The sequence below is a fragment of the Plasmodium berghei genome, assembly GCF_900002375.2.
Source record: "Plasmodium berghei ANKA genome assembly, chromosome: 7".
In the NCBI taxonomy this organism is placed as follows: domain Eukaryota; phylum Apicomplexa; class Aconoidasida; order Haemosporida; family Plasmodiidae; genus Plasmodium; species Plasmodium berghei.
In genome coordinates this window covers 558,581-582,505 of record NC_036165.2, presented here as the reverse complement: position 1 = coordinate 582,505, position 23,925 = coordinate 558,581, and the positions used below count along the sequence as shown (strand labels likewise).

Below are 23,925 nucleotides of genomic sequence, written 5' to 3'. Positions count from 1 at the left end.
TATTTGGCATGTTTAACTATCTATTTATATGATTATTAATTTTTTTTTTAAATGCGTGCAAAAAAAAACAAAAAAAACATATGCATATATGTGTGCAATATGTAAGCGCATATGCGAATTTTCTGTATCAACTATTGATTATGTTACAAAAAAATAAAAAATAAAATAAAATGAATAAAAATCGATAAAAAAAATAGAGAATTACTAAATAAAGCATAAAAATGTAATATTGTGCAAAACAGTTTTTTTTTCTATTACTGAGAATAATAATAGTGATAAACCCTTTGATTTAATTATTCGATTATAAAAATTTCACATATTTTCTTTTTTTTTATTATGCAAATAAATTCCACGAGCTATGGATGATGGAATGTGCATAATTGATGTAGGTATAGTTGTAATTATTTGATTAATTTTATTTACAAGATGACTAAAATAGACATTATAAGATTTTAAGTTTATCAAATCTTCTGTTTCTTTTTTATTTAAAATTGTATTTTCATATACTCCCATTTTTATAAAATTATTTGTTTTATATTCTTTATATATTGAGGAAAACATTTTGTTGCAATAAAGAGAAAAAGATATATAATCTTCATTCATTATAAAAAAATAAGCATTACTTCCTGTCAAATATGGTGTTATTGCTTCAAACGAGGTGTTTTTTACAGACAATTTCATTAAAGTGTTTTTTACCATATGCATACGTATATGTGGTCTTGGCATATTTATTAACAGTTCCATTCTTAAATTTGGTGTTAATTTAAAGCTATTTAATTGGATTAATAATTTTGTTACCTTTAAAATTCTTTTCATTTTTCGGACAGTTTCTTCTTTTCCATCTCTTGTATTTCTATATCCACTACATTTTCGACTCTTCAACAAAAACTTATTATATATTTTTTTTTTATTATTTCCTGTTTTTCCAATGTGTGTAAAATTGTGTTTTTCCAAAAATAATTTTATAATATGTTTTCTTCCTAATTTGCCATCATTTTTTTTTATTACTTTTGTAGCTATTAAAAATAAAAATGTCTTGGCCTTATTGTTTTTTTCTGAACATTCAGGAAAACATACTTGATAAATAAAGTACAAAAAAAATATTGAAAATATTAAATACCTCACATTTACCTTTGCATAGAACATTATATATATACGCAGTAATTCCTGCCTTTTTAAACAAAAATACAGTGACTCTCAAAATCCTCGTTTTCACGTTTTAGGAGATTTTTAATTGTAACAGAAAACAGGAATATTATTATGCTTGTAAATTAATACTCACCAATTGGTGGGTATCATTTAAACGTCTGCCTGACATTAGATACACACGCATACATATAAACATTACATATGATATTCAATCATCTAATCATTTATTTATATGGATATTCTATGTTATTATAATTGGTTCCATTTCTTATATGCTTACAATTTCAATGTTTTAATAATACTTATTTATCAATAATTTTATTAAAAATTTGAATTGCCACTAATACATGCATATGCACATATTTGTTATATATATTTTTTTTAATTATAAATTTTATAGTCAAGCTAAAATTAGAAAAACGATATGGCATTTATTTTATGGATAATGGCTATTTTTTTACCATAGTTGAAAGGGGAATTGTATATGCATATAAATAAATATTTGCTGAATATGTACTAATGTTTTTATATATTCACTTTAATGAGGGTATATATATTATGTAAAATATTTTATTATTTGAAAAATTAAATATTTGTAGCGATATAATAATAAAATACAGATAATAAAAAATACTAAATTTGTATTAAAGAAAAAAAAAAACACGTTATATTCTCATATTTTTTACAGTAAACTTTACATTTTCTTATTTTTATCCACTATTCGTAAAACATATAATTAAATATTAAATATATTTTCATAATTAATATATATTATTTATGAAAGATACATTTTTTACAAATTTTTACAACAAAATCCAGGTTTAAAATATTTAAATATAAAATATTTTATATGTTCACGTTTTTTAACGATACAGAGAATAAACTATATATATATATATATATATATATATATATATTCACATTTTTATAACATATAAATATATATTTATTTGAAAGCAAATAGCAATAATTTATGTTGTATCAAATTATCTAAAAGATAATCGTTAAAAATAGCATTTATCTAAAATTTTGTTACTTTTATTTGTATATACTTTGTCAGGAAAAGAATTTGCCAACAAAAATATTTTTTTGTGATACATCATACATATATACACAAACATATAAAGCATAGAAATTCATAGCTAAAAAAATATCAAAAAAAATGGAATTAATAAATGAAAAAGATAACAATAAAATTAATAATATATTAAGTAATGATGCCCAACTAATAAATGATATATTAAAAGACAATTTTCAATGTGATAAAGAAGGACGACTCGTACGTATACTCTCTGAATTTTCTACTGTTCAAGATTGCTTACGAAATGAAGGTATTTTTTTTACTGTTGTAATATTTGGATCATCTAGAGCTGTAAGTTATGAAACATATGAATCGAATAGAATAAAATATGAAAACCAATTAAAAGAGTTTAATGAAAAACAAAAAGACAATATTCCATTATCTGACACCGAAATAAAACAATATGAACAAACAAAAAAGGATTTAGATAGATTACAAAAATTAAAATGGTCGATAAAATATTACTCACAAATATCTGAACTTTCTAAAAAGTTAACCTTATTTTTTGAAACACAAGAAGGACAAGAAGCAGTGAAAAATATGTCGTCTCAATTACCAAAAACTCACCATCTTTTCAAAAATAAAAATCCTGAAACACAAGAAAGTGGAGAAATCAAGCGATCAAATAAAATTACTGTAGCTGTATGTACAGGTGGAGGACCCGGATTTATGGAAGCAGCAAATAAGGGTAGTAAAGAAGCAAATGGCAAATCACTAGGATTTTCAATTACATTACCATTTGAAAAAGGAGCAAATCAATATGTTGATGAAAATTTATCTTTTAAATTCCATTATTTTTTTACAAGAAAATTTTGGCTAGTTTATTTGTCTCTAGCATTTATTATAATGCCAGGAGGATTCGGAACTTTAGATGAACTAATGGAAATTCTTACATTAAAACAATGTAAAAGATTTAAAAGACATGTACCAATCATATTATTTGGAAAAGAATTTTGGACATCTATTTTAAATTTTGATATGCTAGTTGAATATGGATTAATATCTAAAGACGATGTAGATAGTTTATTTATTACAGATTCTATTGAAGAAGCATATGAATGTGTTATAAATTTTTTGAAAAATTCAAATCCTACAACCCCAAAAGAGGTCAAAGATTCTAGCTAAATTACCAAAATGTTTTTTTCACCTTTCAGCTAGCTAAAAGTCATAATTTTTTTTTTTTTAATTTTATACATATATATAACTCATAAAAATATATTGTTTTACATGTTCTTTCTATATATGTGATTATTTCACATATAAAATGAACAAAACACATTAATTTTTATTGGGGTTATAAACTTATTATCGATGTTGTTCCATTTATAAATTATTGGGGTATTCATGCTAATATTTGAAGTTTTTTTATGTTTAATTTTTTGTATTTTTTCAATATTTATTTTTTTTTGTATTTTTTTAATATTTAATTTTTTAGATTTTTAGTTCGATTTTTTATATGAAATAAAAATTTTTTAAAGCATATTTTTTTAATTATCCATTTTTTACATGTTCGTCAAGTACCCCAATAACATAAAAAATATATATTTGTAATATGAGCTACTATATAACACTTTGATAATTTCAATCAGTCCATCTCACAATTCATAAAGTGATGAATTCAAAACGTTGCATTATGCAATTAAGAAGCTTTTTGTCAAGTCATATAATATTTTCCATTTATTTTCCATGACTATTTATTTCGATTAAGTGAAATAGTCATTTAGGAAAATAATAATGTAGTATTTTTACATACGCAAATTATATATACAATATTATATTATATATTAATAATTATATATTTCATATAGGAAGTATACTTGCGCATACACACACAAGCCTTACATATGCATAAACTATAACGGGTTTGTTTTGTAAAAATTGAGAAAAAATACAAATTTAAGGATTTGAAAATTTTGATAACACAAAAAAAATATTAACGGTTGAGAAATATTTTACATAACATAAATATGCATATATAGTAAGGATCCTTGCATAACCATGGTTTATGTGTTAAAACATTTAACTAATTTAAAATATTTAAAATTATGGATAAAGTGGAAAAAGGTATTAAAATTTGTATGCAACATTTGTGTATATATTTTATGTATTGCATTTTTTTTTTGCATTCATATATTTTATTATAATTATTTTCCTTTTCTCTTCATGAAAAATATTTTATATACAATAATATTCTAATACATAAATAAATAATAAAATAAATATATGGCATCATGCATATTTATATACATTTTTGCGAAACTTTTCAATCAACATATAATAAAAAAAAAATATATCATAATAAGTGAAAGCTAGCGAAAATATCTATAATTAAATTTTTGTTTGTTTTTTTCCATAAAAAGTAACATGAGAGTAATTTTTTAAATTAATCCAAAAGAAAACAATATGAGAAAAATGGAAAATGTTAGTAAGTACCTTAAGGAGGAAGATTATTATATAAAATTGAAAATTCTGAAGAAGCAACTTGATATTTTAAATATTCAGGTTAGATAAAAATAACAATACCCCATTCATTTTTCCATATCTATATGTATATGTGCGCATGGAATGCATATGAATACTATGCTATTACAAAATTAGTATATTTTTATCATATTATGTATTTTTATTATATTTACATATAATTCTGATTACTATTCCATGCTATAATTTGTTTTTTTATTATTTTTTCATATCTGCATGCTCTCAAAATTGTGTTTGAATATAAGTTACATTGAAAATATGGAAACAATAGGATACCCCCTATCATAAACCATATATGCATACATACCTATACTATGTACACACTCTTTATTTTTATCATATATTACAGGAAGAATATATTAAAGAGGAACACAAAAATTTAAAAAGGGAATTGATTCGATCAAAAAATGAAATAAAAAGAATACAAAGTGTACCACTTATAATAGGTCAGTTTTTAGATATCATAGATAATAACTATGGTATAGTTAGTAGTACAGCCGGATCTAATTATTATGTTAGAATATTATCAACATTAAACAAAGAAGATTTAAAACCATCAGTTAGTGTGGCATTACACCGGCATAGTCATTCAATAGTTAATATTTTACCATCAGAATCGGATAGTAGTATACAATTATTACAAGTTAGTGAAAGACCAAATGTTAAATATACGGATTTAGGAGGATTAGATACTCAAAAACAAGAAATGAGAGAAGCAGTTGAATTACCATTAAAAAGCCCAGAATTGTATGAAAAAATTGGTATTGAACCTCCTATGGGTATATTAATTTATGGACCACCCGGTACAGGAAAAACGATGCTTGTTAAAGCTGTTGCCAATGAAACAAAAGTTACTTTTATAGGGGTTGTTGGATCAGAATTTGTTCAAAAATATTTAGGAGAAGGGCCGAGGATGGTAAGAGATGTTTTTAGATTAGCAAGAGAAAATTCGCCATCAATTATTTTTATTGATGAAGTGGATGCAATTGCAACAAAAAGATTTGATGCACAAACAGGAGCAGATAGAGAAGTTCAAAGAATTTTATTAGAGCTTTTAAACCAAATGGATGGATTTGATAAATCAACAAATGTTAAAGTTATTATGGCAACTAACAGAGCTGATACATTAGATCCAGCTTTATTACGACCTGGTCGACTTGATCGAAAAATTGAATTCCCTTTACCCGATAGAAAACAAAAAAGATTAATTTTCCAAACTATTATTAGTAAAATGAATATTAGCAGTGATGTTAATATTGAAAACTTTGTTGTTAGAACTGATAAAATTAGTGCAGCAGATATTGCTGCAATAGCACAAGAATCTGGAATGCAAGCTATAAGAAAAAATAGATATATTATAACTGCAAGTGATTTTGAGCAAGGTTATAGAACTCATGTTAGGAAGCAATTACGAGATTACGAATTTTATAATATATGACGAAACAATTGGTCAAAGGGAAGAGCACTTCATGTTTTATTTTCACGTGATAGTGTATGTCTCGCTTTCTCTATCCATATTTATATATATATGGACATTATATAAATAAGTATATATATGTGGCATATATATATTTAACTCTTTTTACGTGCACTTTTTTTCCATTTTGCAATGAAGCTTTTTCAATTGCATTTTTTTATAAAACGAAACGCCGCATAATACCTTATATTTATATTTAAAATAACTCACATATATACATATGTAATTTTTTTAAAATAATTATGATTACACTTTAACGAAAATAATTACTAAGGGGAAATGACTGTGAGATATGCCCTATTATTATTTTTTTTTTTTAAATAATTTTTTTTTTCAATTTAGCTAGCTGCACACTTGTTCATATTTTCAGCATTAAAATATTTTGTAGCTATATAAACAGTTCTGTTAACATTCTAAATAATTTTATAAAATTGGGAAAAGAGAAAAGGAATAAATGTATACACATAAAAAAATAAAAATCAAAATTATAACACGGAAGAAAAAAGGAAAGAAAAACTTTCTTGTTTTATACAAGGTAATTTGTTCAATACAATATAATCGTTGTGTTATACAAATATATATATGAAATACACACACAACAGGTGATCGTAGTAACGACCTAATGTGCATATTTTAGTTGCAAAAAATTCATATAAATGACTAAAAATATGTAACACTATTGAAAGGAAGATGTGAAACAGATCCAAATTCTCTTAATATGACTGATCCTTCATCATCTAAGACTAGCCATGTAATTCCACAATTATAGCTCGAAAATCTTAACCATGCAAATAAAGGTAATTGTAAAGCTCTACATAAAAAGTATCTTATTACATTACCATGGCAAATTACTAATTGATATTCATCTTCATCACCTGGAGGTTGATAAAAATATGTTTCATATGCTTTATTTATTCTTTGGTTATCAACTTTTATTTTTTCGGCATCAAATTTTGAACTACGCGGTATTGGATTAGGTAAATATGGGGTCCCTTCATTTAAATTCGGATCATTTATTAATTTAGCATTTGGAAAATATTTACTTATGATTTCTGCTGTTTCTTTTGCACGTATTAGATCTGAATGATAAATAACACTTATTTTTTTATTATTTAAAATGTCTTTTAATTTTTTCCCTGTAATATCTGCCTGTTTACAGCCCTCTTTTGTTAATTTTTTGGAATTTTCATCATTTCGATTTTTTCTTTCATATTGTCCATGCCTTACTAATATAATATGCTTACAAACATGTTTTTTTTCTCGTTTCCCTTCTTTTTTTTCCTGTAACTTATTTTGTACAGCTTTTAAATCAGGGTTATAATAATAATCATATTTATTATTCCATTTATATAACACATAATTTTCATATGCATAAGTTAAACCCACTGATAAAGATATCGATGCTACAGCTGTTAAAAATATATATTTTTGTTTACTTTCCTTTATATATTTTACTTCCGCATTTTGCTTCCCTCCACCAAATCCTCTTTTATTATAATTAAAATTGGTTTTAAGTTTTTGTAGTATATTATCTTTGTTAAATAATCGTTTATACATTTTTTATGACACACTGAAAAATATCATATACTAGCTAAAAAATCGATATTTTCACATATACATATATATATATTATAGGGGAAAAATTGACAATCTGCTTTATGCTTTAAATTGCAGTTTTCATTACTTAATGATTAACATATGTGTTTTATTATAAATTGCATATGTATAATTCTAAAAAAAATGAGGTGGCATTATACTTATAATTTTAACATGTTATCCATCATTTTATTGCTACCTATCGCTATTTTACATTATTTTCACTTTATGTTTTTTATTTACTATAATACACATTAGAATATAATATTTTTTTTTTTATGTATATATATTCTGAAAAAAATTTTAATTATAAGGCATAGTATATATCATGATAAAAGATAATGATAAAATTGCATAGTGCCAAAAAAAATTGTTCCACAAATAATCAGAAAAATATATATCATATTATATATATTACAAAAAAAAGGCGTACATTAATAACTATTTGTAAAATACATATACATAAATGCGTATTATATTGTATTGCATATTAAAGTGAAATTATATTTTTTTTTATAACTTAAAAGTGGGAAGCATAGATTGCACATTTATAGCTTATTGAATTATTTATTTTTTTATTTATAAAATTGTGATATAATTTATTTGCAAATTACTACAATTTTAATAAGTCAAGGAAACTTATAGATTGGGTAATAAAAGTTTACATTTTTTCTCATTTTTTAGCCTTATGTTTAAAAAAATGCAATGACTGTTTCACAAAATTTTCATACATTTCGTCGATTTGTTAATTAGCTTAAAAAGTTATAACATAAGAAACAAATTGGGGTAAAATAAAAAAATATTTCGAGAATTCGAAAAAATGCTTAATGCTGCTAGCAATGTTAATTCTTAATATACATACATAATAATGCAACTTAAAGTGGAGTACTAATATAAATAAATTTACATATATATATTAAAATTTCACATATATTTCGGTTTTTATAAAAATTGTTACACTATTTATACATGATATATTATTGTCTAAATTTTTATTACTATACTAATAAATGAAAAAATATGCAGCTTAAAAATAGGCTTGTTTATATTATACAAATTAAATGTAGTAAAAAAAAAATTAATAATCGATAATTTTCATCCCCTATAATAAAGTTACATATATATTCCTTCATATTTCTTATATTATTTTAATCACCTATATTCAATTTCAAAAATAAATATTAATTAGTAGCAAAAATTCGATAATTATTTAGGGGACATACGTGTATGCATTTATATAAGTATCGATTCTACGTGTCACTAAGACATTCATTTTTCTATGTTTTTTTTATTAACAATTTTAAAAATGCATTATTTTGTTCATAATTTTTTATTATAGCAAAGTAAACATTTGTATATATTTATAATTTACCATTTGGCTTAGTATTTCGTTCCTTTATCAGTCCCATGTGTGCATTTACATGACTGTTTCTAAAGCGCTTTTTAAATCCATTTTAAATGCACTCATGAGAACTTGATTAAATATGTGTGTAGGCTTATCATAAGTAGAATTGTTGCTTAGTAAATTATACGAATTTAATGATCCCGTTGAATTAAAAACAAAATTTGTATTTTTTTTTAAATTGAAAATCATATTAACATCTGGATCCCCATAATAACTTCTAAAATATCCATCTTTGTGAAATACAAATGGTGTATGATGCACACTTTTTACACAGTTTCGAAAATTTCTTATCTGTAAATAAAATTAAATAAATTTAAAAATAAATTATTGCATAGGAATACAAAAAAATAACATCATAAAATATAATTGAAATTTTAATTAATAAACTTACTTGGTCGTCTATTATTTTATTAGTATATTTATGTATCAAAAAGTGAAAAAAGGGAATGTATGTCCTATGACCTGTTTCCCAATAAATATTATTTTGTTGTAAAAAATAGGAGTGTTCATCATCTGTTTCTGCTGACTTTAAAGAATTATCAATGAGTTTATTAACATCTTCCTTTTCCAAATTCTTATGAATTTCATTTTTATTCATTTTTGACAAGGTGAAAATGCCATAAAAATGCAAAATTAATGTGAAATTGGAAAAATTGTAAAATAAAAAAAATATACGAAGAAAATATGAAAAGCTTTAAAAAATAAAAAAAAAAATTAATTTTCGTAGATATAATCGCTTAACTGTTAATTATAAAATTATAAGAAAAAAATAAAATATACTAAAAAAAATAATTAAATATTAATATACTATTTATATAAGATGTAAACATTGGAAAAGGGAAAAAATAAATAATAATTTTTATATATTAAACACGGAGCAACAAGGCACACATGCACATTATCATTTAATTATAACCTTAAAAAATATTTTATTTTTTTCAAAAAGTGCTTAGGATTTTTCTGGTATATATTAGAACGACCACCCCCAAAAAATATATATATATTTATTTCCATTGAAATAAATATGCTCATGTATTTGTAATTTTATTTAATTATATATATATATATTTGTGTTACTAAAAAAACAATTTCGTCTTAAGGCGATTTTTACGATTTTATTATATTCTTTTACTTTTTAGCTTAAGTGTATTTTAAGTATTATATATATCAAATTAAAAAAATTATATATTTATTTATACTTTTCTAAACTTTTTTAAAGCAACACATTTTCAATATTCTTTAAGTGTGCACATACATACTATTTATACCCATTCAAGTTACAAAACGTATAAACACTATCTAAATTTACGCATTTTTTTGCCGAGTTTAATCTGCTATTATATTGTCCGATTTGCCCGCCTTATTATTTATTTTCTGTTTTATTAAACGGCTGCATTCCTTGACATACAGTATTGAGATCAAACACTACCTCTCCTTCCATATTGTACAAACTAATATATAATGAACGAAAAAAAAGTTGACAATTCCCCTTTAATTTCCAAGATGGAAACATTTGAAATATCAGATAAAATAAAAAAAAGTTCGAGTAAAAAAGAAATAAAAAATGTTTATAGAAGTTTAGACAATGAATTTAATTTTGATGACGAACAAGATGAAACTAACCAGCCAAAGGAAGAAAATGATAATAAAAAAGTGAATGAAGATAATAACATTGAACATAAAATGAATACAAGAACTATTAAAATAGATAGAAAAAATTTAAAAAAAATGTTTAGTAGCCAATTTTTTACTCAAACTCTAACTGATACAATAAGCTCAAATACTATAAGTGAAATAAAAATAGGCAAAAAATATGCAGTTTTCGAATTTTTTAAAACATTAATTTTCCTTACTTTATTTATTACTACTTCGTATTTTACTTACTATTATGTTTTTAATTATTATTTTGGGCAAAGCCATATATGTAGCCATTTGGATTTGTATAATTATAAATATGAAAACGAGGTTAAATTCATTCCTACTATTAGCAATAAAAAATACTATGTCTTTACAGGTAAGTTTCACAAAAATAATCCTAAAAAAATTTGCATGCAAACATATGCATATATATTTTAGTACACATAAAACATTATATATTATTATTCCATATATACTATTACACATGCCAATTCATGCTATTAAATTTTCATCTTATGCATTTTAGGAAAATTTCCGTTCGATGTCATTACATATAAACTAAGAAAAGAAGACTTAAAAAATAACATGAATAAACAAATAGATAAATATAAACAAGAAAATCCCGGAGAAATTATCGATCCAATTGGAGATCTGGATAATTATGATATGCAAATTATATCTTTTATGAAATATAATAATAAAATGAAATGTGAAAAAAAAATTTTTGATTTATACAAACCTTTTTCTTTAAAAACATCGGATGCAAATATTACCAATTCTAATTTTATATTAAATGAAATAAGCTACAGTTTTATAACAAATCCTTATAGTATTAATGAAAAAAAGGTAAAAATTGGAAAAAATAAAATTTACAATTATTTGTGTGCAAATATTAAATTGTGTAAGTTTACAAAAAATTATATGAACCAGTCATATTTTTAATTTATTTTCATTTTTTTTTTTTGCATAATAGCTATATGAAGAGGTATCCAATTTTATGCAAAAAAGCGAAAATAAAAACAAAATTTGTTATATTACTTCGTATTTAAAGTCTCTAAAAGATGACAATATTATTGAGAATATTCGATCATTGAATGAAAACACTACACCAAATGTAATGCCAATCCCGGATTCTAAAAACGAAATAATTAATACAGAGAGCACTATTAGTGACATTGCAGAAAAAGTTAAAAACTATTTTATGAGAGGAAGCTCAAAAGACCAAGATAATAATATCAGCACCAATAGTAATAACAGTAATAATGATATAAATGTGTATAGAAATAATACGGAAATATATCCTAAGAAGAAAATTGTTTTCCTATATGATTATTACGGTAAATTTATATAAAATTTAGGAAATCGCAAGTGCCAATTTTAAGTTTACATGTATAGACATATATTTTTACGTTTCGCTATTTACATGTTTAATTTTACACCCATAAAATGCAACACCTTTATAGAAAACAACTTCGTGGATTTAGTCATCGCTATTTATAACATGCAATATGGAAATGCATACAGCGATTTAAAAGAATATTGGGGTGATATTCGAAAGGGATTTAAAGTTATGCACCCAGAGGAAATATATCTATTTGAATGGTTATATAAAAAAATATGCTTACGGCAAAACAAGCCAAATTAAAAAATATATTAACATTTTTTTAATATTTAATTTTATTTGTTTTTTAGGTATTGTTTGGGAATAAATTATAACATAATAAAAAATAATAATCAATACAAGTTAAAATGTGTAGATCTTTTAAAATAAAAAAAAATATATAGCCTTAATAATAATAAAAATTAAAAAAATACTAAATACATAAGTATGAACAATTCGTATTTTATCTGTTTGATGGTTTGGCCCATTCCACCTATAAAAAATAATAAAAAATCGTAATAAATTTATAAAAATAAAAGAGATGGGATGTGATACTTATAAAAATTTATGACTTGTCATATTTTTTTTCCTTTTTTCATTAATATATTACACTTAAGAGGAGATTTTCAAATCCATGTCTATTTAACTTTTCTATAGCTCTTTTTGCTTCTTCTCTCTTGGAATATGTTATAAAAGCAAAACCCTTGGAATTTTGTGTTTCCCTAATAATGAAAATGAGAAAATATAATGTCGTTAAACTGCTTTTACGAATGTGAATTATAAGATGACTAATGACTACACATAAATATTCTGACATAATTAACACATGAAAATACAACATACTTGTGTTTAGCTAAAAACATTCGAGATATTTGACCGACACGTCCAAATAAGTTGGATAATTCACTTTCCTGTTATAAAAAAATATGCACGTATATAATGAATAGAGTGACAAGCATGGACTCCGTTTATATGTGATACGTAAGTATGCACATATCACATTTTATTTTATTATGTTTATTTTTTTTTATTTTTTCCGTTTTTATGTATAATTGCTTTATGATTTTTATTTTAAAAATTACATTAACATCTTCGCTTAGATTCGTTACACGAATAGTGCATTCTTTATTTTGAGTATCCTGTTAAAGGGAAAAAAAAACAAACATAATTTTTTATTATTAAAAATGTCAATTTTTTGTCTACTTGCATAACAATTATATTTCAAACAATAATCAATATACATCCATATATATTCAATTGATCCATGAATATAAGTCTTACATGTGAACGATAATACATCATGTCTCTCTTGGCTCCAACTTTATTAGCATCATCTGGTTTAGCCTCCTAATAGTAAAAAGGTGGGGGGAAAAAAAAATGCCCATAATATGTAAGTCAAATATAATTTAAGAGTAGTTATAAAGATGGATTAGCTATATATAATATACCTCTGCTTCTTCATCTTTAAACATTTTGAATCTATTTTTCAAATCTTTTGCTGTTTTATCTGTTTGTTCAGCAAATAAATAGTCATATTCTGTATCTTTAAGAAAATCTAGCAAATTATTTTTTGGAGGTTCGATATTTACAACATCAGTTGGTTCAACAATAACCGAGCTAAACTGTGATAGGATATTAAAAATAAATAAAAGAAAATTAATTATATAATAAAATATTTATAAAATAGTTTATATATTCCCTTATTTTTAAATGTCTTAAAAATATTAAGGTAAATTTTTTAAATATATACGTGCATATTTTTTTTTTATTTCTTACAGCGTCGACATTAAAATTTTTTAATTTAAGACGATTCTCTATTTCCTTGTTAAGGCGTTTTTTTATTATTACTTCTTTAATTTTTTTTGTAACCTAGGGAGGGGGTAAGAAAAAAATAATAATAAAATAAATAAATAAATAAATAAATAAAGAAAGAAAGAAAGAAAGAGTAAACGATTTTGCAAACATGGGGCATATAAAATTATGTACACATGCATATCAAATATGTCAGAAAGAATAGGAATATATTTACCTTTACTGTTTGTTTTTTTAAATTTTCAGAATATTTGGTAACAACTTTAACTCCATTTTCATAGTTAGTAAAATAAGATAACTTTTTGTTGCTCTCTAAGTCATCATCTGCGTCTATATCTTCCCATTTTTTTTCTACAAAAGAGTTACAAACAAAATTTATGATAAATATATAAATAAAAAAGTGTATATAATTTTATTTTTTTTAAAGGAATGGCTGATTCACAGAGTTTGGATATATAGTTCTTTTCCACAATCATTTTATATTTTTTTTTTCACTTACTGTTTTCATTGTCATTCAATGATTCATCATCATCGACGTCAATATCAACCCAGTTTTTTTTTTCTAAAATAATAAAAATAATAGAACAAGAAATGACATCAAAAATAATCTAAAGCGTTGGCTACATACTTGGATAATTATATATGTAATTATATTAATTATTATATTTCCTATCAAACTTATAGCAAAAAAAATAAACTATAAATATATAGTATGATATTAAAATATACCTGTTTGTATCATCTTTTTCTGTGTGTTTTGTCAATTTTTTTTTTGTTTTATAATAACATAAAAATTGCTATACATATATAAGTAATATAAATAAATATATATATATCTGATGTTATGATTTGTTAAACAATTTTTTTTCCCTTTTTTTTTCTTTTTATGTGCTTAAAAAAATATGTAATTTTTTGCTTATTCTAATTTGCCATTATTTTACTACTGACATTATTTTTTTTATTTTTTTCCTTTTATATATAAAAGAAAAAGAAACTTATTCTTTTTATTAATAAAACGTGTTATCCAACATATTTTAGTATCATATAAATAAAATGCATATATATATGTTCATAAATTTACATAATATTTTATAGAAATTTTTTTTTTCCGGGGTTTTAATAATATAGTATATACAAAAAATTAAACGAAAATTCTTCATAATATATAATATATGCGGTTAAAAATAACTGAAGCTTTTTTGCTTATTTTATTTTGTTTGTTCATTAATTTTATAATATAAAATAAAATTGTTTTAATTTAATTAATTTAATTTATTCTTTTTTAAGGTTGTATGAAAAATTGTACATTATGAATAATATGCCATTTTTATTTTACACAAAAAATAAAATAAAATAAAAAAAATTAAAACGTCGAATAACAAAAAACTGTAAAATTTCTGGGGGAATATAAAAAGTAAATATCGAATGCAAAACATGTTTATAAACAAAGAAAAAGCACAAAAGTGATAATAAAAAAAACAAGAATGAATAAACAAAAAAGAAAGAATACCATATATATAATATGAATTGGGGTATAAATGTTGACAACCATAGACCTATAGATAGTTATGATATATTTTTCTTTTCGATTTGCATAATCTATGATATAAAAGGTTAAGCTTAACCTTTTAAAACAAATCAATGTGGAAATAAAATAACTAAAACACGCTTTGTAACTTCATCTAGTTGTATATATATATGCCTTATTTGTGATCTTGTTTTATTTCACTTCATATTAAATAACAAAAATTTCAATAATCCACATTTAATTATTGACACATTAATATTTGCTGGTAGGATGCAGATAATATATTTGTAAATCCTGTAAAAATAAAAGATTTATATAAAAGTACATTATATTAAAATTGTATTATATGGATGTGTATACTATAATAATATACATGCAAAACTAACCTGAATATAAGAAATTTGTAGGAATTAAAAAAAAAAGAAAATGGGAAAACTTATATATTGGTTTACAAGGAGCCAATAAAAATAGTAAAGACAAGTATAAAAATATGTTTTTCATTTTTTTGGGATAATTAGCATATTTAAATAAAATAAAAAAAAAAAGTGAAAACTTAATTACAGATTGTATATCTCCTAAATAATAAAATTTAATCAACTCTTTTATTCTGATTAATAATAAATTATCCATATGTGGATAATCTACTTCCAATCTTAATAATAATTTTTTTTTATCAAAATATTTTAAATCCTGTATTTCTTTTTTTATTTTTTCCAAACTTATATTATTATTATTTAACAAACGCTCAAATTCTCTGTCAAAAGATTTAAAAGATTCTACAATATCAATATCTTCTTTTATAATATTATTTTTGAGTTTTTCTAACAATTTTTTATATTCATTAAATAATGTTATACATCCATAATATTTTAATTTTTCTTTTAAAATTTTTATTTTTTTATTTTCTTTTTCCATATTTATATCTTTTTTGTCTATTTCATCAGGTTTTTCATTGAAAAAATGAGGTAAAATTGAAATTAGACGAAAATTTAATAACTTAATGTTTTTTCCTTTTATTAAGCTTTTTATTGTTATATTATCATCTAATATTTTGTTTTCATAAAATATTTCTTGAAAATTTGTTGGTATTCCATGTATATTTTCAATCTGTTCTTTCACAAATTTAATATTATTTTTCTCTCCTATTAATAAAAAAAAATTTTGATCAAAAACACCAGCTTTATCATAACAACTAACCATTATATTACATTTATTCAAATTGTTTATTCCAAATATATTTTTCTTGTTTTTTATTTCATTTCCATTATTATTTTTATTTATTTGTCTCGATACTACATTTGTAGATATGTTCAGCAATTTATGGATTATCAGTTTATTATTATAGTTATTTAATTTTATACAATTGCACATATATACAAAAAAAATATACCATAAAATAACGCCAACCCAGATTAAATTAAATCGAAAAATCATCTTGTATAAAAAAAGGAAAAAAAAAGAAGAAAAAAAAAAAAAATGCCTTCTTAATACTCTCAAGTCATAAAATCTATAATACACAGTAATAACATTTGCAAGTATATATATGTGTATAGCCTCAATTCATTTTTCCTACTTTTCTAATACTTTCCTTTATACATATCTCATATATTTAGCATTCCATCTCTCCTGTTCTGCCATTATTTAACTTTTTTTCTCTAAAAATTTGAAATAAAAAAAAAAAAAATCGATATACATAAAATTAGCTAGCAGGTATTTTAGAAAAAAAAAAATATAAATTAATATTTCGGGATATATTATAATTTTAGTCCATACCCCACAAAATATATGAAATGTATAAATCCAACGATATAAAAAAAGAGACTATTTTTTTTTTTTTCGAATTTATAAATATCAGTTTTATACTTGTGCTCTTTAAAAATACATTTATTTAAAATCATTTTACGAACTAATACATTTTTATAAGTGTGCATACATATTTTAAAGATATTATCAAATATTTTTATAATAATTAATTTAGAATATAATACAATTTTTTTCCATATAATTTTTTTTTTTTTGCTCTTCAACATTGAGTACAAATAGTGTATTATATTTCCCCGATTTTATAAAGAAACAAAAAAAAAACGGATATTAAAAATTTTATATAATTTTAATACACTTTTTACAAAGTTGTTCAGAAAAAATAATAGAAAAAAAAACTATACAAACCAAACGGATAGATATATAACGAATGGGGCCAAATATTTTCCCCAAATAAATATCTTCAAACAAATAGCCATAATGCATATAATTGTAAAACAAACACATTCGCACAAATAGTTATCAATTTTCACAAACCCATCAACTTCACAAATCCATCAATTTTCGTTACCAAAAATAGGAGATAAATTATCATAAATACATGTATAAGAAAATGAAAAAATACATGCAAATATCTCGACAAAAAAAAACGGAAAACAGAAAATAGGGCAATTCCCACTAACATAATACAAAAAAGATATGCATAATGGGGTACAAATAATATATTTATGGTTCGTTCCATAATTAATATATTAATGAAATCTAAGCATGATTTTGTAGATCTTTTAAAATAGTGTTTTTTAATTCCACAAGAATTTTATATTCATCAAAAAGTGATGATAAATCTGAAATAGTAAGTAAGTTTAAATTTTCTACATTTTCAAACTTTAATTTAATCGATTCTATTTTACTAATAATATTATTATTTATTTTTTTTTCGTTTGACAATTTTATAAAGTCATTTAATTTACCAGCCGTTTCTTGTAACTTCTTATTACTTTCTTTGACTTCATTTAAATAAAATTTTTCTGCTTTATTAACTTTTTCTTTATATTCTTTTTCAGAAATATTTAAAAATGTAGTTTTACCAAGTTCTTTAATAAATTCAACACCACTACAAAACTGTGTAAAAGAATAAGCTTCTTCTGAAACAAAATGATTTGGATGTCGAAAATTTTGAATAAATGCAATATTAGAAATTAATTCGGGTGGGTTTGTTTTAATTATCACGTATATAAGTAAAGGAAGAACTTCATCTGCACATGGCAACAGCTCATCATCTTCTTCATCTTCATTTTCATCTTCATCTTCATCTTCATTTTCATCGTCATCTTCATCTTTTTTACCAACATTCCAACTTTCGCTTTCAAAACTACTGCCATTTTTTTTTTCATTGAACCCAAACAAACTTGTCGAAAATTTATCTTTGATATTATTTAAACTCATTGAATGTATAACTTGACTATTTCCTCTAACTTGTTTAATATCATCATTTAATGAAAAACTACCTTCAAAAAAAGTAGACCCATTTGCTATAAGTTTATTATCTTCTTTTATAATCTTCGATTTTTTATCATTTTTTTTTTTTTTTTTTCTAAGATTTTTTTTTGCTTCATATAAAATAGATGTAACAATACGACAACAATTTAGTATCATAATTATTTTATCATAGGGTGCTTTCATTTTTTGTATTTTTAAAAGTTCACTTTGTGCTAATTTCAAACGATTCAAATCTATATTTTCTGAAATTTCCAAATGTTTTAACTCAATCCATTGAAGGCAATTTATTTTTGTATAAACTTGTTCATCATGATCTTTATCATCTGGATCCATACGATATAAATAAAAATATAATTTTTGTATTATAAATTTTTCAAATCCCTGAATAATAATATTTATTTGATCAGAGTTTAAATTTTTATATATACTAGATTTTAATAAAATAGGTTGAGTTTCATTTATGAATGTATGAATTTTATTTGCTGATTCTCCTCTATTTGAATTTTGTGGAAAATTCATAATAAAATTTTTGACTTTGTCTACCACTGTTTTACAGGATGGATGCTTTAAACTTTCTAAAAAATTGTTATAAATAGTATTTGCTTTTTTTTTGGAATTTGAATTATTTTCAGATATTGTATCGTTATTAAATACTTTGTTATTTTCATTGTTTTTCTTTTCTTCTAATACATTGTTTATACTCTTTTTATTTTGCTCTAACTTATTTGAAACACTTTCTTTACCTTTGTCATTATTTAAATCATTTTTATATTCTTCAATAGTTTTCTTTGAATTTGTATCATTCAATTCGTTATTGGTTGATTTGCTTTTTATTTCAAATTCATTCAAACTTGGCACCGTATTTTCATTGTTCGCATTTTCGTTATATATGCTTAAATTCATTTCATTCCATTTTATAAATTCCTTTTTTGTTATAATTTTATTTTCATCAACTTGTTCATTTTCTTCATCTTTTTTATAACCTTCTCTTTTAATAAATGAAATAAACATATTTTTAAATTTTCTCCCTTTTTGGATAACAAATGATTCATTTCGAGCTTCGTTTTGATATCCATTTTGAACATTTGCATTTTCCCGAGTTTCTTTTTTCATTTCTACTTCATTCTCCTCAAATTCAATATCTTGACCATATGTTTCATTTGCATCTATAGAAAAATTTGCTTTTTTTTTTGCAATAATTTTATTCGAATTTACAGTTTCATTTTCATCATCATTGTAATTAATTGTAGTTTCATCTTCATCTGCTGGTATATCTTTCTGTATAACATTTTTAATATCATCATTTTTTTTTATATTTTCTTTTTGGATTATTTTATTACCTTTATCATATACTATCCTATCAGTATATATTTCTTTTTCGTCATAAGATTTATTGTTATTTTCTTCTATTAATTTTGTATTTATTCTAGACAAATTTTGAGTTAAATGTAAAACATTTGTTTTATCAGAAATTTCTTTTTTTTTTTTTAGATTCGAATAATTACTAAAGTTGCTATTCATTATACTATTGCTATTGCAAAATTTTGATTCACTAACTTTTTTTACATTTTCAGTTATTTTTTTTTTATCTTTATCCATTCTAATACTTTCATTTCCCTTTTGTTTTATGGTTCGTTTTTTTTCACACATGTTTTCTCCCTTCATTTTTGTTTTGTTTAATTTTATTTTTAATTCTGATTTTTCCATTACATCTGCAACTTTTGATAATTTCTTTATTGAATCTGAATTATTTCGAACCTTTTCTTTGTCACTAAATATTGTATTATTACTATTAGTTCGAATAGTTTGTTTTTTTTTTATTTCTGATGTTTTATTTTTTAATTTAAAATTTTCATTTAGATCACCAAATGCATTAAAATTATAGTTCGTTTTTTTTTCTACATTTATTGTTTCTTTTGTGTTTTTATTATTTAAATATTCTTTAATTTCATCAAAGAATTTACTACTATTGTTCGTTTTTATAGATTCAAATGTATAATTTTGTTCTGCTTGTTTTGATATCTCTGATTTATCTATTTCTATTTCTTTTTTACTATTATTATCCATATCTTCTATTTTTTTTTTTTTTAAATTTTTTTCATCTTTGCTTCTTTTATTAGTTTTTATCTTTTTTTTTTTTTCATCATCCATCATATTAGAATTACAAAAAAATTCTGAACTTTCATCTAGCTTTAACAAATTACTACTACTTTGTTCAGAAAATTTTGTATTATCATAATATGTGTTTTCAGAATCATCTATTACACTAGTAAATGATTGTGATATATTTTGGTTATTTATAGGTTTTATTATTTTCTTTTTTTTTATCTCTGTTTTTAATTGTATTTCGTCTTTACTTTGTTCATCTACGAAATTATCCACACTATTAGTACAATCTTTACAACTATTTATTAATTCTTGAGTTGAAATCATTTTTTTCGAAATCTTTTCTTTTGTTTTTTTTTTAATATCATCTACATTATTATTATTATCGTTGTCAATATAACGATATCTGCTAGTATAACTGTTATTTTCGAATTCGGATTTTTTTTTTATCGCATTATTATTAATTTGAAAACTGCTAATAGAATGTTTCGAATCCGATAAACTGTTATTATGGTTACTATCATTACTATTGATAAATAAGTCTTTATTTTTTTTATAAATATTTTTTTCATAGTCTTTTTCCAATAATATGTCATTTTTTTTTTTTATGTTTATTTTATTATTTACTACTTTACATTGTGAAATACTTTTATCGGAATAATAATCAATTTGTATGTCATGTTCAGAAGTTAAATTGATATCATCATATAATTTATTTCCATTTTTTAAACTTGTTGTAAATTCTCCTTCATAAAATGAATCAATCTTTGTTGATGTACTGGGTTTTTCACATTTTTTATGATACTCAATTAAATTTTTTATTTGTCCATCCCCCTTAACTACATTTCGATTATGCTTTGATGCCACACAAATTCCATTATCACTTTCATTTCCATTATCACTTTCATTTCCATTATCATTTTTATTTTCATTTTTATTTTCATTTTTATTTTCATTTTTATTTTCATTTTTATTTTTATTATCATTTTCATTATCATTACCACCTTTCTTATATATATTAGAATTACTTAGAGATCCTTTTCCAGTGTGAATTATATAATCATCATTTTTTTTTTTTTTTTTTTTGTCATAAGATGAATCATTTCCCGTAAGTTCATATTCTGTAAACTTTTCCCATAAATCAAAGGTAGAATCATGATTTAATTTTTCTTCATTTGGTTGTACATCAAAAGTATTACTAATTTCATTCATACTTGAAATTAGTTTGCCTGTGTTTTGAACTTCTTTTTTTATTGGTGTTTTATTTCTTTCCTTTTTATTTTTAATGACATTATAACTTTCGTTAAATTCGCCCCATAGAGAATTGTTAACATTATTTGTCAAATATTTATTAAAATTTGTGTCATTATTTCTATTTATATTATGTTTTTTGTGTATTTCATTTTCCCCATTTATACTATTTGAAGTGCATTTATTCGAAAATTGCAAAATATTAGCATTATTTTTATTATTGTAATTTTCAAAGAAAAAATCCATTTCATTTATTTGGCTGGGATTAACATGATTTTCATTTAAGCATTTTTTTTCTTTATCTTTAAAGCTAAATCCATTCCATTCATTTCCAAGCATAAAGTTATTGACATTTTTGGGATTTTCATTCATCTTTTCCCCATTAAATATAAATATATATCGTTACAAATTATTTTTATTATGATCTTCTAAGATATATGCTATAGATAAGTATATTGTGGACACTATAATGAAAGCGTTCAAATAATTTACATATACACAGCTAAATCATATATTTTTGGAAAATATAGTATACATACGTATGCGCTGATATATTAAATGTGAATAACAGATAAAACTGTTTTCACAAAATAGTCCATTTAATATATCTGCATATCTAACTATAGAAATTACAAAAAAATATAAGTATATTATATATATATTATAATAATAATTTTAAAAATTGGAAAAAAGGTAAAAATGCATGAACGTTAATAAAAATATAAAAATAAAAATAAAAAATATATGAACGTTCATAAAAAGTTCATACAAATATCAACGCCTAGCATGCATACAATTTTAATAATATGAAAAAAGTAAAATAAAGCAAAATAAAATAAAGCAAAATAAAATAAAGCAAAATAAAATAAAGCAAAATAAAATAAGGCAAAATAAAGTAAAATAAAGGACAATAATTCGTAGTAACATAAACAAAGGTAATTTTATTTATAATGCAATTGCTTTAATAAAATGTGCATTTTTTTTATAGGAAATATGAATTTGATTCAAATATGGAAAATAATTACTTTAATAAACCGTGATTAGTATTTTTTAACACAAAAATAAAATATACTATTTTTCCCCTCAGTTTTTTGCTTCTTAAATCCTTTGTGTTTTTTCTCTTTTATTTCATCTTTTCTTTTGCTTTAATAACACACAAAAAGGAAAACTATTGATTTAAAATAAGTCAATTTTTGGGAATAAAATTAATCATAAAAATAACAATATATTATTTTTTATAAAATAAAAGTATTTAATATTTTGCACATGAAGAATACGAAATAATTTGTTTAAAATAATATATCAAATACAATCTAAATTTTTTTTAATAAAATATAAAATACTTACAATAATATATGCGTATATCATTTTTCGTTTTGAAAAATATGGAAAATTCGGAAAATAATGTATATAATCTTTCATTTAGTACATTTTTTAGAAAATTATTATTTTTTTATAATATTGTATGCATATATTTTTGCAATGAAAAGAAGTACGCATATGTGTATTTTTTTGTTCTATTGTCGTTTCGAATATTTTGAAAAATTTTAGAACCCCATAAAAATGCAACATATATAAAGTTCACACAGTTTTCTAGATTAAAAAGGTTAACCAATCTAAAGGCTCTATAACATAAATTCTTAATATATTTTTTTTTTTTTTAATTTAATGCAAGTAAAATATTTTATAACAATTACATATTTTTTTCCCTCTATACCTTCCTATTTATATAATAGAAAAATGGAAACTTTGAATATAT

The 23,925-nt window shown here is 22.4% G+C and overlaps 9 protein-coding genes across 9 annotated transcripts; 3 read left to right on the top strand and 6 right to left on the bottom strand.

Moving 5' to 3' along the window:
• Positions 1-312: 312 nt before the first annotated feature.
• Positions 313-1,146, bottom strand: PBANKA_0715800 (50S ribosomal protein L10, putative; the record flags this gene model as incomplete). Its single annotated transcript, XM_034564070.1, has 1 exon — positions 313-1,146. One exon carries the CDS (start codon positions 1,144-1,146, stop codon positions 313-315), a length of 834 nt encoding a protein of 277 aa, XP_034420903.1.
• Positions 1,147-2,311: 1,165 nt separating this feature from the next.
• On the top strand, positions 2,312-3,355 carry PBANKA_0715700 (lysine decarboxylase-like protein, putative; the record flags this gene model as incomplete). The annotated part of the gene is made up of 1 exon (XM_034564069.1): positions 2,312-3,355. One exon carries the CDS (start codon positions 2,312-2,314, stop codon positions 3,353-3,355), a length of 1,044 nt encoding a protein of 347 aa, XP_034420902.1.
• Positions 3,356-4,633: 1,278 nt separating this feature from the next.
• On the top strand, positions 4,634-6,149 carry PBANKA_0715600 (26S protease regulatory subunit 6B, putative; the record flags this gene model as incomplete). Its single annotated transcript, XM_034564068.1, has 2 exons — positions 4,634-4,732; positions 5,061-6,149. The coding sequence occupies 2 exons, from the start codon at positions 4,634-4,636 to the stop codon at positions 6,147-6,149; spliced, it is 1,188 nt and encodes a 395-aa protein (XP_034420901.1).
• Positions 6,150-6,848: 699 nt separating this feature from the next.
• On the bottom strand, positions 6,849-7,745 carry PBANKA_0715500 (phosphoglucomutase-2; the record flags this gene model as incomplete). The annotated part of the gene is made up of 1 exon (XM_034564067.1): positions 6,849-7,745. The coding sequence occupies one exon, from the start codon at positions 7,743-7,745 to the stop codon at positions 6,849-6,851; it is 897 nt and encodes a 298-aa protein (XP_034420900.1).
• A 1,456-nt stretch (positions 7,746-9,201) lies between these two features.
• Positions 9,202-9,787, bottom strand: PBANKA_0715400 (ATP synthase-associated protein, putative; the record flags this gene model as incomplete). The annotated part of the gene is made up of 2 exons (XM_034564066.1): positions 9,202-9,480; positions 9,581-9,787. The coding sequence occupies 2 exons, from the start codon at positions 9,785-9,787 to the stop codon at positions 9,202-9,204; spliced, it is 486 nt and encodes a 161-aa protein (XP_034420899.1).
• An 863-nt stretch (positions 9,788-10,650) lies between these two features.
• PBANKA_0715300 (conserved Plasmodium protein, unknown function) lies at positions 10,651-12,598 on the top strand (the record flags this gene model as incomplete). Its single annotated transcript, XM_034564065.1, has 5 exons — positions 10,651-11,203; positions 11,354-11,673; positions 11,801-12,164; positions 12,291-12,429; positions 12,520-12,598. The coding sequence occupies 5 exons, from the start codon at positions 10,651-10,653 to the stop codon at positions 12,596-12,598; spliced, it is 1,455 nt and encodes a 484-aa protein (XP_034420898.1).
• Positions 12,599-12,671: 73 nt separating this feature from the next.
• PBANKA_0715200 (eukaryotic translation initiation factor 3 subunit G, putative) lies at positions 12,672-14,762 on the bottom strand (the record flags this gene model as incomplete). The annotated part of the gene is made up of 10 exons (XM_034564062.1): positions 12,672-12,701; positions 12,819-12,930; positions 13,052-13,119; positions 13,291-13,347; positions 13,490-13,555; positions 13,657-13,830; positions 13,985-14,077; positions 14,238-14,371; positions 14,520-14,582; positions 14,750-14,762. 10 exons carry the CDS (start codon positions 14,760-14,762, stop codon positions 12,672-12,674), a joined length of 810 nt encoding a protein of 269 aa, XP_034420897.1.
• Positions 14,763-15,789: 1,027 nt separating this feature from the next.
• PBANKA_0715100 (ubiquitin, putative) lies at positions 15,790-16,982 on the bottom strand (the record flags this gene model as incomplete). The annotated part of the gene is made up of 2 exons (XM_034564061.1): positions 15,790-15,842; positions 15,935-16,982. 2 exons carry the CDS (start codon positions 16,980-16,982, stop codon positions 15,790-15,792), a joined length of 1,101 nt encoding a protein of 366 aa, XP_034420896.1.
• Positions 16,983-18,071: 1,089 nt separating this feature from the next.
• Positions 18,072-22,538, bottom strand: PBANKA_0715000 (vacuolar protein sorting-associated protein 9, putative; the record flags this gene model as incomplete). Its single annotated transcript, XM_034564060.1, has 1 exon — positions 18,072-22,538. The coding sequence occupies one exon, from the start codon at positions 22,536-22,538 to the stop codon at positions 18,072-18,074; it is 4,467 nt and encodes a 1,488-aa protein (XP_034420895.1).
• Positions 22,539-23,925: the final 1,387 nt, after the last annotated feature.